A 19,592-nucleotide genomic window follows, 5' to 3' on the forward strand; every position below is an offset into this window, starting at 1 on the left:
CTATGATGTGTACAATATACAGTATTAACACATTCTAAGACAACAATGAAGGATTTTTCAAGCACAATCATTAGTAAATGATGCTAAAATGTTATCCACAGCAGAGTTTCTTCCAAATGCAAGGTATTATGTAGGGACTTAGGAAAATGTCCTTTTATATTTATTTGTATCATGAAATTTGACTCAAACCCATGTATACAGCTTCTTCACGAACACTGTAACATTTGCTTTTCATTCTTAGTTTTACTTAGTGTGATAACAGAGAGTGCTGAACTCCAGACTCTGTGCTTGAATCTGTGGCCTCACATCTCGCACATCATGTCAGAAAAAACACCATTGAAGCCACCGGTACATTTAAACACATTTTAGTAATAACTCAAACAAAACAAGCAAAACTAGAGCAGGTCTAAATAGGACACAGATATGCAAATGTCAGATCACTCTGTGTAAGATGAGGTAAGGTGGTAATGGTTGTGATTGTACCTGCTGGAGTACATCACATTCTCCAGGCCACAGGGGCAGCTGTGATTACATAATTCTTATTTAAATTAGTAAAAATCAGCAAAATATAACATTAACAACACAACGCAATTCAAGGGTATTCTATTCTTAAAATGATATTTCTTTCTAGATCAAAAGAGCTTTGCAAGAGCACTTTGAGTCTTGTACTTCATAATTATGGAAAATGAGATACTCGGATACTTGGAAATCTTCTTCTCTCCTGCACTACCTTTGGATTAATTCATTGTTTTTGGCTAAGGTCTTGAGGTAATAACACAAATCATCCTATGCCTCAACCTTTTAGAATCTCTAGGAAGGTTCACCAACAATCCAGAATTTTCTGGATTTTTCTGGAATTAGGTTCTGCATGATTATACTGCGTTTTGTGGTGCTTTGCAGACAATGCCAATTTTTTGTCAATTAGTATTAACACTTTGGTGCAGTATTTTGGGGATTTACAAAAAGAAAATGCTAAAATAAAAAGTTCGACAAATTCTTTGGTAATTTTTTTCTAATTTTCAAGACCAAAAACCAGTGTGATTATCATACCTTGACAGATTATACAGTATGTCTTTTGACAGCCTTTACCTCCAGACAGAGAAATGTTTATTCAACATGAGCTGTGCTTATCTCTGCTGGTCAATTAAATGGAGGTTTTAAGTGATAGAAATATCTCTGCTGTCTGACCTTTCAGAGTGTCAGCACAGGCAGCATTTCTCTACTTCCTCCCTGAGGAAAGGCTGCTGACAAATTTGATCCTTATCAGTGACAACCAGATGCCCTGACCGGAAGTGACTATGCAAGCCTGACAGGTTTCAGTCATTGGAGCAGACATTGTGTAGTTCACATCACCATGACACTCAGGAATTCCCTGCACCCAGGACATGAATATACCTTTCTGATTTTACATTGGTTCAGACTGCAGAGTGCTATGGTGAGTGTTCTACCACATAACAGGGCTTGGGAACACATGCAATGAAACTAATTATTTTGTATTTTTCTGGCAGGCAGTGTGAAAGAAAACAATCAACAATTTTGTTTATAATGTAACATAAGATCGGTCCCTCAAAACCTTTTAAGGACAAAAACTGAAATACCTGAAAGGATAAGTAAGTATAAAAGGTTAGAGAAGACAATCCATTTATTGCCAAGTTAAGATTCTAGTTAAGTTTCAGATTCTATATATGTTGAAGAGCTATTTTCCACCTATTTGGTCTTAGCAATCTTAATTAAACAAAACATATTGGATATAATAACATATTAAACATAATATTAAAATCTAATCAAGCTTCCTTCTACATGAGCTGTCAAATTATTGAACAATAACATAATTGTACACAGCATTCTTAAAATAAATTAAATAAAAAGCCATTACTTTGTAACTGTACATTCCTTTTTAAAAATGTTGGTTTGGGTAGCATTCTGTTAAAAGTTAAATCAGAATCAGTTCTGTTCTTTATAATGCCTTCCTTGTTGCAGTTGGTCCCCCCAGTTCCTCAGAAGCATACCGTCTCGAACAACGCTGCATTGAATTCATACTGGGACTACTACATTTCGATTTCTGCCACTGGTTGCATGCGTTACTAATTAGGATATGTGCATTTTATTTCCTCTTGAAACCACGGCATAAAATACAAAATGTATTCCATACCTGAGAACAGAGAAGACTCTGGCCATTTTGCCAATGGCTCGGATTTTGTTCCTGATGACCTCCTTACGAACTGCTGGGGTGCCACCTGTCACAGAGAAATAAAAACACATTTTATAGTGTTCACTGAGGCTATTTTTTCAGAGCCTTTACATGATGGATGGAGGTAGGGAATACATCAGAGCAGTGAAGACTAAAGATCTCTCTGAGCTCCTAGTTCCCCATCCATCCCCATCCAGGTCTCGGGGATAGACTTGTATCTTTTTAGAACCTCACCATTCATTTACCAATTTCATCTTTCACAGTTCTCACACTGATTTTCATTTGTTTGGACATAGTTTTTCACCTGCTGTATGCCATCAGCTGCTCAGTCCTTTCTTCTTATATGCTTTCTATCAGCGCTACTGTCCACTTTCTCCCACACACCTGAATAAGGTTCAACAGCCGAAACAGTATTCTTTCTGCTTTTCAACACAACTCTACTGGCGCCATGTTAAATTGAGGATAAATAAATATTTAACACTGCACTGTTAGCACAATGTGTACCAAACAACTGCACCACACAGTTCTTAAAAATGTGTATCAGTTTTCTCCATTATTCCTAATTTTAAACTTTCTCTCAATACACTGTACATTTCTGTACATTTGTATCCCTAAAATATAGTGATTCTGGGAATCACACACTTAAGCTGCCAAGATGCATCACCTGAGTTAGAATGAGAAGCAACAATACCAAAAAAAAAAACATAGAAAGGAAATAAAATGAAATAAGGATGATCCACAAATCAGTATTCGTATATTAAAATAATCAGTAAAGTAGATTTCACATTCCATCTAATGTCATGCAACTGCAGTATAACAGTGTAACAACCACATATGGAGAGTCAAAAGAACTAAAAATCTGATTTAATTTAAAGGGTCCAAAACATGTCTACAAAAAAATGGCTTCAGAGATCTTATAGGAGCACAAGGTTCTGACAAAGTCAACTCGAAAGACTATGTCAAACCACAGAAATCAGCGTAAGAACACTGATATTAAAATGAAAAGCAAATCATTTCCAAGAAAGGGAGGGCCTTCTTGTAACATAGCCTCCAAGACATGAAAACCCACAGAGAAAGTATGTTGTGGATGCAGAAAGATTATTGATCATTCAAGAAAATTTCTGATACTTTGTGGTGTTAACTGCACAGATGGCCTCTTTGTATTTGATATTTTTCCTAATTAGGGACTGGGAGTATGAAACATAAATATAAACAAGATGGATATGACTTTAGAACACCTTAGTGACACCTTAGGCAGAAAAACAAATATGAAATCACACACTATTAGAAATGCTGCATATAACAGTTTTATACCTTGTAAGTTATTATATGACCTGTACTCTAACTCCAGACTTTGCATTTACATCACAAGGCACACATCATGTAAAAATAAACTCAACAGAAATCTTTATAAACTGAAATCCCATATTAAAATCCACTGGATTGTGGTACACTGTGTGCACCCATTCTACAGTGTCATCTCAGCTTGCAGCACAAATTTATACAAGCTCTATGTTACATGATGAAGCACATTATGTGGGACATTCTTGGAATGGAATTTTCAAATTCATGTTAGCACACTTTTTCAAAAATAACCTTTTTTGTTTTTGTTTACAACCTCACATAGGATAGCAATTCTCAGAAAATAAATGGAAACAGTATGCTGAGGATTTTATACTTTTCAATGGAGGACTTTTAGCATTAAATTATTCTTCTATTGCTACTGATCAAGACACATCTTACAGTACATACTCAGTAATTCCTAAATATAGTGGTCTCACACGACACATCTGCAGAATAAGGGCAAGTGGATAGCTGCGCCAGTATGCGTAGGCTGCAAAGGAACAAGTTAAGGTTTATTTCATGCTGAAAAGAGAAGAAGAGAAAAACAATGTTTTGGCTGTGGAGCAGGAGAGAAGCAGAATGAGCAATCAGGTGGAGTGAAGTTGAGAGAGGTGCGAAGTCAAAACCTGCAGATGAATAGAGAGGATTAGAAGGAAATGGGTCTGTTGTTGAGAGAAGGGGGTATGTGTAATCCTACTTTCAGGATAATTTTGGTTTTGGACGTCTTTCTGCAATAGGAGTTGAGAAACCCTTCTTTGAGAACGCAGACGGAGAGCGTGACATGATCAGTGTGATCATGGCCATTAGAGGTGAAATGAAAAACTATCAGCTTGGAGAAATCTTTGATATTCACAGCCCTGACATCTTCCCTGAAGTTCCAAAGTTCACATCAAAAATATTTTGGACAATAAAGCTGTTTTTCTTGGGGATATTGATTTAATTGACTTAATTGACAGGACTGCTGTGGGAAGACCGAAGTTTTCTTAGGGTTGTGGCAGGCAGGGTTTCTTTTAGCTACATTCGGCGGTTTGGACAGCTGAGCATCTCTGAGGGTCCACTGGGACAGGTTGTCAAGCACTAGGCTGTATGGCAGAGAGAAACTGCAGGAGTAGAGTCCAGTCCATCACAGCAGTCTGGCACACAGTGACAGCTCCAGCTCCAAGAGGGAGTGTCAGCTCAGAGACAGACAGCTCCTTTGCAGACCCTCAGCTCATTCAACAGAGCCCAGAACCAGAAATGCTACTAAAGCTTTATGGTGTATATATGCAACTTTACTGTTTCATGTACAGCAACACATTTCATTGGTAATGTCTGGGATGCTGTTGCAAATTACAATTGTTTAGTGGTGCAGATCACAGTAGTTTTGTTATCCATCTCTTCATGACAAAATGCACAGTGTACCAGTACAATCATGCAGCTGCCTTCTTTAGATTGTTTACTATCCACTGAAGGGGAAGATTAATAACCCCAAGACAAGCTAAATATAATTTATTAAAGACTGCCTTATTCATTTTGGACTTTGGTTTCAAGATAGAGATAATAATGAAAAATAAAGATTTACTGGCCATTTAACTGCACAGTTGCACTATCATTAACATTGCATTAACCGTATATGTTTCAAAAGCTGTCAAATGGTTGCACATTGAGATCACACTTTCCTAAAATGTACGACCTTCAAAAAGCTAAACCACAGTGTTTTTTCAACTAATATTTGCGTACTTCCTTAAGTCCTTATCTGACTTTCAAGTTATCAACAAGGAAGCTTGTTTTAACACTTCCTCATTCTGTACAAAACTTTCTTTCTTTGCCTTTACAAGACTCTAAAAATAATTATATAGTGATCATTGAAAGAAATGCAGTACTTATAAGTATAATAATTTAAATATTATCAGGCAATATTATTTGTAACAACTGTACTGACATTTTATTGAACAGACCTGACAAGTGATTATGTTGATCAACCTTGTTGAATTCAAACGCTAAACAGGGGAAAGTAACAAGTGACAGTAGTTGCATGTATGGGCATCAATGGAGCAAAACATCTGGAGTGCATGCTTTACATTAAACTGTAGATGCGGTCTTGCTTGATTCTGTTAGATTGTCTCATTCTTCTTGTAGAACTTGCACAACCTGCACCTGGTTCCACAACCCTATATGACACACGTAGTCCCAGCCGGCTATTGTCCAAGGCATAACTGTCACATTCTCATCTTGCACAAAAGCAACTGTTAATCTCACTGTAAGGACCAAAACTGAGGTCCCATTACTTGATCACTGTAGTGCAGTGCAGTCAGGTTTGCATCAATCACAAGTGGAGTTCTATAATGACAAGATACATCTGCCAGACCCATCACACTCCAAACTTCCTCTTTGATTGGTTTACTGTACACAACAACCAGCAATCATTATTCTGCATGTCTGCACCTGTTTTGCAGAAGTCCATCAAAATGATCTATGCAAAACATTGATTCATCACTAAGAAGACTGCTCAGTGAATCCAGCTGAGGTACAGCTCTAATACACTGCTGACATGAAGAAGCTGTTCTCTTGATAAGCAGGGCATACCATCTCCTATTATCTTTCCTGATTTTTTAATGTTTTGACATTTAATAGGTTAAAACACCATCACCTGTGTCCAATCAACAGTCTCAATGAGACAATTTAGGACTTTCATAACCGTTAAAGTTATTCAAGGGTATCACAGTCACGAATGATCAGTTAATTAAACTAATACCAAAATTTACATCAATATAAAATCGCAATATGCTTTATTTCTTCAAAACCATAAATGCATAAGTAATGTAATAGATTTCTTTTAGTGAACCATAGAGAGCATACAGTGACCTGAAACACTTTCAAGAGCTGCTCAAACGGCTCTTCTTTTTGCAATTCAAGTGCAATAATCAAGAAATTGACCAAGTCTTTGCTTTTATGAAAAGAGCTCCTTATTGCAGCTCTTTCTGAATGCTCACTTTTTCACTAAAGCTGTTTAATTTTAGAGGTGTCAGACATGATTTTCACACGATGTAAACCAGTGTATAGGGATACTCTACAGAAAGCAGAGCACAGTTACCTGCTAGGAAAGACAGGGTCTATTTTTAGCAATCTACTTATTCATATTTCAGTTCATTGCTTTGATACATTGCCTTTCAACTGCATTTCTCTGTCCTCTGTGCTGGAGTCAGAATATGAGAGCAAAGTGGTTATTTAAAATTAATTTTAAAAAAGTCTGTAATATTCAAAACAAAACAACAGAATTTATTAATTGGTCACTACAGTTTTGGCATTGGGTAACATGAATCATCATGTTTGTTAACGCAAGATGTTGCATGCTTAACTGGTAATGGGTTCCAGGAAGCCTCATTGTGGAAACATTGCATTTTTAAACAAAAATTCTAAATACAAGGAACGATTTAATGTTTGAATTACACCAACTACACCAAGTTGTACCAAACCTAGATTTGCAACCTGATCACTGTCACATTTCTGTTTAGTTTTTAATCTAGAAATATGATCATACAGATCATCAGACATTTAGGTTAAAAACATTTAGTTATGTGTTTAACATTTTACAGCATATCACACCATATATATATTGAAAAAATGTAATATGCAAAATATATTGAATTCTGTAGCATATGTTGGAGTTGCTTCAAACAACACTAAAAGCAGTAAAGTGTCAGCGTTAAAAATTTAGAAACCACACTGCATTTTCCAAATCGCTGTTCACTCTGTGTGCAGTTAAAGCTGTAAGTAGCATTATTTATTTTTTACTGTAATTAATGTACAGCCACAACAGTTAGAAAACTCTCTGGTTATAAGGGGAAAATGGGGAAACACATGCTGGTTTCTTTCTCTGGAAATAGTCATTTTGTCCTCTGACCTTTGTGAGTATATTCCAAAACACTGGTAGTTTAAGAGATTCAGAAAAGCTAAAGCTGTCTGTATACTGCAGTTCACTCATATTTTTCACTCATCTGCAAGCAAGTAGTCTATTTTTTAACTGAACTATATACCACGCTGCTAAGATTTTCAAGGGACCAATTACATTAAAAATGCTACAGAATACAGCAAGACTAAAATAAACTGCACCAATATGACTTTAGTCACAGGTCAGTGATTATTACAAAACATACAATGTGTGATTCTGTGTTTTCCCTACGTTGAACAGGTGTGGTTTGTGTTTCAGGAACTGCCTTACTTACAACTAAGGCCTTACTTATTTCTGATTAAGGAAACTGATAGATATAAATTCTTTTGATGTTAAGTTGTACTACCAAAGTTCACATTAGTACTTTATCTGTTCAGAAGAAAACGCTTTGTACAGATCACGGCCTTCCCACATTCTGTACTGTGAGCTAAAAAGAAATATCTGTGGATGCGTTCTCTTAAATAGTTACAGAGGATTTAATTTTGAACAGTATGCTCCAAGTATGGAATTCTTCAGATAAGAAAAAACAATTCATAACTCAACTTGACTTTAGCGTTATTCCAGTTGAAATCACATTGAAATCCTCCACAATTTCCTCATCTTTGTGTCAGGAGCTGTAGTCTTGCAAGGTCTATGCATATTCACTGTCAGCTTTTAAAGAAGAAAGTCTTCTTATCCATATCCTGTCACCTTATAATAAACTAGTGTAAAGTGAATTTATTTTCTTTTCCAGTTCCGAGTGATTTGAAAAAACAAAAGAAGATCTTATGTGTTTGTAAACCCATGGTTTCAATGGTCCATTCAATTACTACATTACCCTTCCAGCCCACATCTGAGATGGGGGGATGACTATTAAAAAAACATCCTAATGAATGGTGAGAGAATTTTGAATTGAGCGGGTATGATTGATATCAGTGTCTGTTAAAACTGGCATGACTGCAACTCTGACACCTTTTGACTTGATTTTGGTGTCTTACCTTCACAGGTGTCATCTCCCTCTGACATGAGTTCATCATCAGAGCAGATGTTCAGGACGTTCACCAGCATTTCTGTCACTGCAGCCAAAAATAATGACATCTGAGTTAAATGCTATTTGTGGTGCATAGCAAATTTGTTTTCATTTTTGTAAATAAATTATGAGGAGAGACTGGAATATTAACCATTATAATTAAAAGTAAATGCTGTGAGGAACAAAATGCAACACTAAGAAAAAAACAGTTTCCATTTTGAAGACGTCACCATTCCAGTATAGTTCACATTATGACACTGGTGACATGTGGATAAGTTGGAGGCAAAGATCCTAATGAAGCTGAAAGAAGAGTAAAAAAAATACTATTGTAGTGACTTAGGTAGACATTCCAAGACACAGGAAGTTTTGAAACACACTGTGAACTGTGTAATGACCAAAAACAAAGTAAAGCTAAAACTTTTGATTCCTATGAGTAGCAGCACAGATTTACTAGGAGTCCTTGATAAGAAATGGAAAAATAAAATATAAGAACGGTTGAACTGTGATTCTGCTCCAAAAAAAAACAGAAGTTACTGATAAACTATCCTCAGTACCTTGATACAGCTTGATGTGAGTCTACAACCTGTGATAAGTTCAATGGACAGAAAAGTTGGGTAAAAACAATTACAACAGAACTAGCCAAACAGCTTTAAGGTGACCCTCCTCAGTCAACAATAGTGAACAGAAGATCAGTCACATGAGAGATGTGACAGCCAAAGTTAGAAAATTTTAAAACAAAGTGGAGACCAAACAGCTAAATTTAATTGTCACAGGCTGGTTTCTCCCATCATTTTGCTCTTGTGCAGATTTTGGGTTAGTACTTTCTGCCTTTTCCTTCTGGTAATTATGAATAATGCAGCAAAATAAGACTTTGGACAAGATCATTAGAGCCAGAGCCTTTTCAGCTTTATTGGCTTTATGAAGTTGTATTCTTCAGCTGGTCCTTAAATCCTTATGCCCCTCCTCTATACACATACAGGAGAGCTCTATGCCAGTAGAAACACAAGTTCAGACATCTGCAATGGTTCTAAAAGCACACAATGAGCAACCATTTGAAAGAAGGGCAAGGTCCTGTGTATAGCACCTATGGCCAAAGTGTATATACTTCTGTATAAGTACTCTGTATACAGTACCTATATTATATATAGATGTGCACACAAGAGCAAAATGATGGGAGAAATCAGACTGTGATAATAATGTTTAGCTGTTTGGTCTCAGACGTTACATATTGGCACATAAACTGGAAGACGCATAATAGGAGACCAAATGGGCCTCCACTTTGTTTTCAAACTTTCTTACATTGGCCGTCACATCTCTCATGTGATTGATCTTTTGTTCACAGTTGTTGACTGAGGAGGGTCACCTAAAAGCTGTTTTACCAATTCTAATGTAATTATATTTTATTCTACATGATCTGTCAGCTACAATTAACTGAGAATAATTAATGAGAAAGAATATACTAAAGTCTGAAGGAGCAGACATCTGTAGATCACAAGCACAGTGGCAACTTAAATTACGGTTAATGTGCATTTAAACTTCTATTTTTCAAATGAATCGTGGTGAAACAGCTGGTTCACCACTTGGATCTCACATGAACCAAGTTAACACTTTGAAAAAAAAATCCTATTCTCACCTCTTTCCCTACCTGCATATCTGCAAGGAAAGATGCCAGGAGTGTTAGGCTGGTGCGATTACCTTTCTCCCCGACGAAGGGCAGGGACCACGTGAACACATCCATGAAGTTGGGCAGCCAGTATGGGTGGGGGGAGCAGTTGAACTGTCGGATGTTCATCACATTGTTCTCGTATTTCAACACAGCAGCTGTGAAGCAATGAGAGGAACCTCTTTAAGTTTCTCTCAATCACAAATTCAAGTGGAATACCCACTGGTAGAAACCCTTTACACTGCTTCAATCAACATACTGTATAACCAGCTGCTGTTTCTAAACACATGGTTACTCGGACATAATTCACTGTAGCACAGGTTCTTTAGGCAAGATACCATAGACCTGCAAGGACTGACGGAATAAGAAAAAGAAGAGTCTCTGGTCTGAGATTACACCACCTGCCCTGTGCCTGAATTTCTGAAACTACATAAAAAACTATAACATCAAGCACTGCAAAATTTGTTTTACATGGATCTGTATAACTGCAAATCATACTAAGGCATGGGGAAAAAACAGTAAGCTGTGACAGTACAGAAGAGAAAAAAATATTAAGTTTGGATCTCATGGTGAGAAGTGAATTCCAGCAAGTGAAGCACTAAAGTAACATATTTGTGTAGAAGTGAGGTGTTCACGCACTGTGGCGTGACAGTACACCTTGACAGCATTTTGAAATCTGATCTGCATCTGTGAACATGCCAATTTGCACGCCCCCAGATTGGCACATTTAGATATTGTGCTGCCAGGAAAGAATCAGTCACACAAAGCGTTGTCTTCAACACCAAACACCCCAATCCTAATACACACCTCCACTCTTAGGATGAAACATGAATCTCAGGCCACAGAATGGCCAGAACCTTGATTTAAATGCATTTTAAATTATGGATACTTGTGACTTCCTAACAACACCCATGGCTATTTTGTTACATGCTTTTAAAAATAATTAAACCACATCTTACAAAAAATAAAAAATAAAAATCTATTGATATATTGACTCAAACTGCAGTCCAACTGCCTGTTTCATATGATTTTCATGTCATATTTCATATGTCTTATTTCTTCTCAGAAACAGTCACTACCAGTCACTTTTTCTTCTTCTTTTTCTTATTGGAGATATCTTTGATTAAGTTATTTTGATTCTAATCAAACTAACCTTTGTTGTTGTATACGTCTAGGTAGTTTGGTGCAGAAAAAATTGTAATTAGTGAGGGGAAACCTGTTGTCTGGCTTTTTCTGTACATTCGGTACCTAGGAGGGGAAACAAAAACAAAAAAATTGCACTCGACAGGCATTCAGTAAATACAGATGACAAGATAACAGTGAACATGTTCAACTCACACAAATAGTTAAATCCAAAAAGCAAACTGAAAAAACAATCATGATCAATGATGGTTTTTTTTCTGACCAAAGCTTACAATCACAAACATAAGATACAAGATATAAAATGTTCAGTACTTATTTTACAACCTTTAAGGCATACAGTTGCAGACAGAAATAAGAGCAAACTGAAAGTTTGCATCTTAAAGTATTTATAGCCACTTTTGTATTAACTGGGTTTTAAACAAAGCTATGCATCACTGCCGCAGAAGATCATTTTATTTAAAAGAAAGCACTGTACTTGATAACCCTTTTTTCGGTTGTTTTCAGCAGTACATGCAAAAAATAAAGTTAAAACACAATAAAATGTTGTCATTTGGTCATTACTATCTTGACATCTCCTACACTCCCTTTTTAAAATGGCATTTCCCTTTGTGAACAGCAGAAAAATTGATTTGTCTTAAACAGTGCCAATTTAAGGTTTATTAGCAAGTGAAGGTTGCAAAATCATATTGCCTTACCCTGCATCTTGAGCTTCATGTGCCCTTATTACTGATAACAAGTTATTATTTAGCAAGAATTCGCATACTGCTGGATAACTGCAAGAAAAAAAGGGAAACTTGACAAAGCAAAAACAGACCGAGTGACACAAGACTCATACTCTTTAACATCTCTGCATCTCCAAAACCATATGTGTTTAACAAGCGATACATGATATGAAAACAAAAATGTAAAAAGCCATAATGAATCAAGTTGCAATAACTTCTTGTGGAGCTGTATTTGTTTATTTCTTTTAGACTTTTGCTCTCTGGCTTTAATGGTTGGGTAATGAGCTGACACTGTGAGTTTTTCAAACCCAGCTAATGACTGGCTTGGATACCCACTGTCGCGGGGAGTGGCAAGAGCACACAGAAGTGCTCTTCATGTGGCGGCTGGCATTTTTCCGCCCAAGCACATTCTGCAGACCACCTGCATTTGGTTAGGAAAGCCAAAAATGATGCCAGCTGGAAAAACGTACAGTATGCACGGAAGAGATGTATAAATGGATCAAAAAGTCTTTGGATGAACCCGATTAATAAAACTATCCATTTCATCACAACCTCTCATTTTTCCCACTACAATTATTCCCACTTACCAAACCTACAGTATGTCCAAACATTAATGAACAAATATAGTGGGGCACCCAAAAAGATCAAATGTTTCACACACCACATGATACAGCTGTTTAAGCCAATTGCATGCACTACTGTTTCCACTGCTGACATCTTTAAAAGCTTTTAAATTGAGTTACACATTTATCTCACTATCAAATTGTCAACTAGCGTTAGGAGTGGGGGTTTGTTCACGGGGCTGCTACATTGTATTTATTCAAAGTTACAAGAGAAACACCTACAAACCACCGAAAGCTTCTGCAGTTGGCATTTTAGCACTAACTGCAAATCAAGTTAAGAAAGGCATCAACTTTTTTATCACAATCCATCCAGTTTTCAAAGCATTTTATCCGTGACTGATGAAAACAAAATTGTGAGCAGGCCACGCAGCTGTGGCAATTCCTTGTCATGTTTAGTAGTGCTCTTTTAATAACCTAGTTAAGCGTACATTCGGGACTTTTGTACCTGTAGAAGTAAGAGCAGCCTCGCACGGTGTTATGGCTGAAATGTTCTGAGGATTTCTCGCTACCATAGTCCTCTGAGGGGTCTGACCACAGCAAGTCACACATGGGTCCAAAGGCTGGGGGTTCTTTAAACCTGTCTAACTGAAAAACACAGGAACCACACTCAGCACAAAGCTCAGATAGTCACACAACATAACATATAATTATCTGTATGGTCAGTTTCTGTACAGATTACTAGCGTGACTTGACCAGTTCAGAAATTCCACCTTCGGCTTGCATAGAATAACATACATAAGTTATGCAACAAAATATATATTAAAGTCGTTAAAGTGTATAGATATTTAAAGAAAAATTAGGATTTATGCATAGCTTTTTTTCAGTTTATTTTTCGATTTCTTTGAAGTGATCACAATATTGTAACAAAACACGTCTATTATAGAATTGTTTTTACATTTTGTTTAAGTTATATATTTTATTTTAAGGCCCCCAAGAAAACTGACAGTCCCAACAGATACAGCATCTACTGTCATGAAGCCCACAGTCATTAGCAAAGACAGCGAGTGAGAAAACACTTTTATCCTAATTCTGGAAAACCACTATCCAGCAGGTGTTACAGTTCACCCTGAAATAATCAATTTGTAAAATGCGGGTGACCCCTGAGTAATTTGGTAAGTTATTCAATTATGTCAAGAATGGGCAATTGTGGTGCTTGTTAACTACAATGTTGAGATTGTCATTCAAACTGAGTTTTTCCATTACTTAAAACAAATCACTTACTTCAGTCGTCAAAACAAAATTATTTCAAGTGCTTAGAAATTTATGACCCATTCACCTTGATTGACTGAGGCCCCTGGTTTAACCTTTCAGAGCAGTATTGCCCTATCTTAATGCTGAGGAACTGAGAGGGAGAAGCTTCAATCAGGGCTGTTCAAATCTGATCCTAAAGGGCCGCTATGTCTGTGGGTTTTCATTCCAGCTCAGCTCTTAACAAGGTAAACAGGCTGTTTACTGGCTTAACCAGAGGTATTTAACATTTATGACAATACATTGTAGTCTCATTTGTGTAAAGTTTAACAAAAGTTCATAAGAACAGTTTTTTGGAGCTCAAAAGTGGTTCAAAAATGATCAGATCAGCTCAGGCTTTCATTCAGTAAGGGCCCAGGTGGAGAGAAAACAATTTGGCACAGGAGCACTTCGGGACCCTAAGGAGAAAAGCCATGCATTGTCATGTAGACATCAATTTAAAAGGACAGCTTTTGCATAGGGCGCTTACTTTCCTAATGTCATCTAGGCAGTTTATCTCTGGAGACAGTCCCCCATGGACACACAGGAACTGTTGGTTGAGGAGTGCAGCAAGAGGGAGGCAATCAAATGCCTCCATGCAAGCGTCGTATACCCGCTCTGAGTATTTGATCTTACCTGCAGGAAGAAACACACCAAATGAGTAAATGAGTTACATGGAATTTCCTGTAGGCTTCCCAATGCTGACTTCTCACCTTCTCATGTAGAAACATTACTAATATCACTAATATCCATTTTCCTCTTATGATTTCATAGCTTGAGTTGTTTTGCAATGCATTATCTTCTGAGGTTAACATTTAACTTTTTGGTATATTTTTTTTTGCAGGTGTATCGGTCTTGAAATACGAGTACATTACTAAGATCCTGTCTGTTTTTGCAGGTGTATCGGTCTAGAAATGTGAGTACATTACTAAGATCCTGTCCACACTGCGTAACCAATCTTGAGAGCCATATTTAATGACATTGTAAACAATCGAGATCCATGTTCCTACTCTCTATGCATACAAACAGACTGATTTATTTTCCTACCAGTGCAACAGACACTGAGAAAGTACCCCATGATGCTCAATGCATTTGCAAATTGAACCAATTCAGATGCCTGACCCCTTTTTCTGAATATCACAAGGTACCAACACATAAATGCATTTAATTTTGAACTGAAGTTCAGCACTGTCACTTCTGATATTAAAAGCTGGTATGATTTCAACATCTTTCCAGCTCTCTGACTCACCATTTTACAGCTCAGAATTATGACCAACAGATATAACCCATAGCCATTTACCATTATTGCAGTCTTTCTCAGGTGCCTGTTCCAAGTACTGCATTTGCAAAAACCTTTGGTTAAATGTACAGTACTATCACTTAGCATTTTGGTATAGTGGATAATGGATTTTGACAAATGCTGATCAGTAGTACAGCATCTACCTTTCTGTAACACCACTTCATCTGATGCTATTTTAGGACAGCCTCAAGGCTCTTTACTGAAGTGAACCGAAGTCTGGCTCTTAAGCATATTATTAAATGTGAATACCTCCACTTTACAATCGGATTTCCTGATAAACTAATAAATGCCTAGGGTGGACATGACCTATTGCCACTTCTGAAACCAACCACTGGTAGTCTTGTAGTCCCTTCTGTCCTGACCTGCATTGTTTGTCAGTGCAAACATGATGTCAAGAACACTAATGATGTGGCAAAAGGTCAATGCTAATTAATATTTTGGTGCAAATAAAAATATACCATTTGGATGAGACTTGAATTCTGAGGCCGTAGAAAGACTATATTAATTCCAACACTGCAACAAAAAGTTTGTGCAACAATGTAAATTCCACCCTTAATGATCAGTATAAACTTGTGAGATACAGCCCACTGGAGAGGGAATGTAAAAAGAAATGGAGTGTTTACAAAATATAGAAAACATCTTTGCCACATAAAAAACACAAATGAAACTGACTGCTTACAGCCATCTTCACTGGGGAAGAAATGTATATGTTAATAGAACAGTAAAGGCCGCTAGTAGGACACAGGAAGACTGAATAAAAACACTTTTAGCTATGGAACGTCTTTACTTTCAAGCTTGAGAATCTTTCAATTTAACAGTAAAAACTACACAGATCATAGAGGGAAAGCCTTATATGCTTGGTTTTGGGAACAGTCTGTGAATTTTGTGCAGTTACGGAATGTTCTTGATAAAAGGCTGAACAGATCATGTTTGTGCTTCTGACATCATAAAAGTCAGGACCTAACAATTTATAGCACTGCAGGGAAATACAAGGGGAAAGGAGGTAATCCCTCAGTCCTAGCAGGATTAAAAATATATCAGTCCGCAATGTTTCCCATTCTTCAACTTCCAACTATGTCCCCCAATCAGGCAAACAGGTTTAATGAATCTTGGGCAATACCCTGGGATGGAAATATTAAACAGCCTTCAGGGGTCGTTTCAAAATTAAAGGCCTCTTTTTAAAATAGCATTAAAAAGAAAAATTGAAGACGCATGAATTTGCGTGCGTACTGTAAAAGCAACCAACAGAGGTTAATTCTATGTAGAAAAGAGACAAAATTCTCAGCTATAGTGCATAAATTAATACATGTACTGAAAGTGTTTTCACTGACAGTAGTAAAGCGAGTCAACATTTTACAGCGTTGGAACGTATCTTTCAATTTATTTACAATATGCGATATGAAATAGTTTAAAGATTATACATTTTCTATTTTACTGACACACGTGCCACGGTTTTAAAATGACAAGAGAACATAACTACAAAACCATAAAATTAAGGGTCTTTTCACAGGTTTTTCACTGGGTAGATTAGATCATGGATTAACCCAAGTACTACAGTATTGTAGATCATTACATGAGTTTTGTCATCAGAAAAAAACATTCCAGCATTTTAAAATTCAGGAAATGTTTCCACTGGGTAACTTAAGAGCTCATTTTGTTCCCTTGATAGTCTGGCTGCTTTATATATATAAATATATCAATTTAAACAGGCCCTTTCCATATCAATTCAATGATTACAGAAACTATGATTGCCCTTCCACTTGCCTATCGGGGCTTTGACAGAGAAAGCTGCCTCCTGACTGGTAGTGCTATGGGCGGTCAGGTGCCCCCTGTCCCTGAACAAGCTGCTCATTAGTGTGCCACTGACCACTCAAGGTGATAATGCCATAACATCAGATGCACGGGACACTCCACTCTTTTCTGACATGCATTTTTCATTTGGCTTTTTTGTCAACTTTCAATAAAAAAATAAATCTTTTTGAGAAAAAAAAACAAATTCCATAATTGTTTTTTAATTAGACTTTTTACTAAATATATAAAATATAGCAAATTTTAAGCAGCTATTATAGTTTGTCAACATATATCGTACTTATACAATGTTAGTGTCTATTCTTCCCACATAAAAAAAGGAGAGTCAGTGATATAAATACCAAAGTTATTTCCTTTGATGCTCTGTTTTTAGTTTTGACAACAGAGATACTTCAACATCTGCTACTACAGATGACTGCTTTTCATCTCTAGTTCTCTGTTTTTAGATGAGAAGAAAATGCTTTCGTTCTTCTGCGGCCTTGAGCTGTGCTGTGCTTTCACAATCTGAACTGGTATTAAAATGTAACAAGTTTGTCCTTCTTACATCTTTGTAAATAAACCACTGGGGAATATTTATTATCAAGATGTTCCAGTGGGCAGACGTTAAAACAGAGGGTCAATTCCCAGGTTTATTTCAGAAGTCATAGTTTCTTGGTTCCTTAGAGTCCAACATTCTTATCTCCATTTCCATTTCTCAGAATGTCAAAAATACAGTCAAACAGGTTGAAAACTCAACGGACTGAGAAGTCCACACTGTAACCTTCACATATTTCCACTTCATCTGAAGTTTTCTGAGTTCAATGAGTCTGATGTGGTGATGTCAGTGGACCTCAAAGGTACACAAGTTTGTAGGGTCACATTAGGCATTCAAACAAATAAAGCCACAAATAACACATTGCAGTAGAACCATCGGCAAAAAACAGCCTAATCTCATTTTTTCTTAGATGTACTAAATAGTCTGAAAGAGTACAACAATGAACCTTCCTGACCTACTGTATATAAATATCCGAATACAAAGCCCTTCCATTTTCAGAGGCATAAGGCTGAAGGGTTAAAAATAACTGTTAATCATGGGCCTCCAGTGTTGTATTTACAGTAAGCACTAATGCCTCACTCAGATTGGTTTAATGAATCCTGTGTACAGAAGCAAAGGCAGGTTAAAATGGCACTGTGCTTCACTGGAGATGCTAAAATAATAATTCCTTACACTTATACAGTACTTTTCTAAACACTTCATTCAAAGTGCATTTCAGGTAATGAAGACTCCCCTCCACCACCACCAATGCTCAGCCCCAGCTGCGACGGCAGCTATAGTGAACCAGTACACTCACCACAAACCAGCTATCAGTGTGGAGGAGAACAGAGTGATGAAGCCAGTTCAGAGATGGGGGATTATTAGGAGGCCTTAACTCGTAAAGGCCAATGCAAAATTTGGCCAGGATGCCGGGGTAACACCCCTACTCTTTTCGAGAAACATTCCAGGATTTTTAATGACCACAGAGAGTCAGGACCTCAGTTTTACGTCTCAAACAGAAACGTACACTATGCTTGACAATACAACAGTCTTAATTTAGGAGCAGAATCACTCTGGCAACCTGGCAACAGTGGATCTCAAGTTATAAAACACACAGCTCACCAATTTCTGGCTCTGCAATTAATTCACAAATACATAGCTATAGTATTTCTCTGCCTCCTATAATTAAAGTATTGAAGAACTAAACTGGCACCTAGTCCAAAAACACAAAGAACTCTTTCCAGTTAAAGAATTGCTGGAAATATTTTATCTATTATTTGGTACTTAGTAGCTTTAAGGAACTTTATTATTTGGTCACATTTTACTTAACTTTGATTTTAGATTAATTCTGGTGAGGCCATATTGATCATATTTAATTGGGATTAAAGCAAATTATCACATTTGCTTTTTTTTGCTTCTATGAGACACTTTAGAACTTTTGAGACACTTTTGATGTGCACTCGCAAGTACTTTCAGCTTATCTGGTTTTGGAATTAAACATAAAAAACTGTTACTTATCTTTATCTTCACATCTTGACTGAGGCAATAGTACCATTTCAACCTCTTCGTGAGGATACACAGCTCAAATATGGCATTAATTGTGCAACACCAATCTTTTTTTTTCATTTTGCTTCCACTAAAATGGGACACATCCTTACAGACCCCCATTTCCAAATAAAAATAACATACAAAGTGAGCATGTAAGACTCCATCATTTAAAGTTATAACCTGTAAATGAATAAAGTTAAAATCTGCAATGAATGGCTTCTTATAATGTTTGGACACTGTGGAGAATTAACCAACAAAAACATTTATGCCTTATTTTGCCTTTTTTTCTTGCTGTGAATGAAATGTCACAATCCTGTAAATGTATCATCGTTGCTATTATGGGTAATCCCTGTAACAAAGCAGAGTGGAAGGAATACAATAGTGTAGGTGTAAAGCTAATGAACAGAAGCAAAATCCAGAGAAAAATAAGTCATGGAAATGCTTACCAAACACATTGCTTACTTTGTTCTATTGTAAAAGGATAAAAGCTTCAGAGATCAAAATGAGGACTGACCTATGGATATAAAACTACACTGCAATGTTCATCACTACATTTCTACATGTAGTA

General features: G+C 36.8%; 1 protein-coding gene across 2 annotated transcripts in view; it reads right to left on the reverse strand.

Moving 5' to 3' along the window:
* The window catches only part of ppp3ccb (protein phosphatase 3, catalytic subunit, gamma isozyme, b), a 78,808-nt gene that overhangs the window by 15,125 nt on the left and 44,091 nt on the right, over positions 1-19,592 (reverse strand). For both annotated transcript variants that reach the window (XM_015363516.2, XM_006625562.3), the window contains exons 5-11: positions 14,344-14,489; positions 13,072-13,211; positions 11,977-12,054; positions 11,292-11,386; positions 10,171-10,296; positions 8,444-8,521; positions 2,153-2,237 (exon numbers count right to left, since the gene is read on the reverse strand). In XM_015363516.2, coding sequence (XP_015219002.1) covers positions 2,153-2,237; positions 8,444-8,521; positions 10,171-10,296; positions 11,292-11,386; positions 11,977-12,054; positions 13,072-13,211; positions 14,344-14,489 — 748 coding nt within the window. The remainder of the gene's footprint in view (positions 1-2,152; positions 2,238-8,443; positions 8,522-10,170; positions 10,297-11,291; positions 11,387-11,976; positions 12,055-13,071; positions 13,212-14,343; positions 14,490-19,592) is intronic.

The sequence above is a fragment of the Lepisosteus oculatus genome, chromosome 2 (assembly GCF_040954835.1).
Source record: "Lepisosteus oculatus isolate fLepOcu1 chromosome 2, fLepOcu1.hap2, whole genome shotgun sequence".
NCBI lineage: Eukaryota > Metazoa > Chordata > Actinopteri > Semionotiformes > Lepisosteidae > Lepisosteus > Lepisosteus oculatus.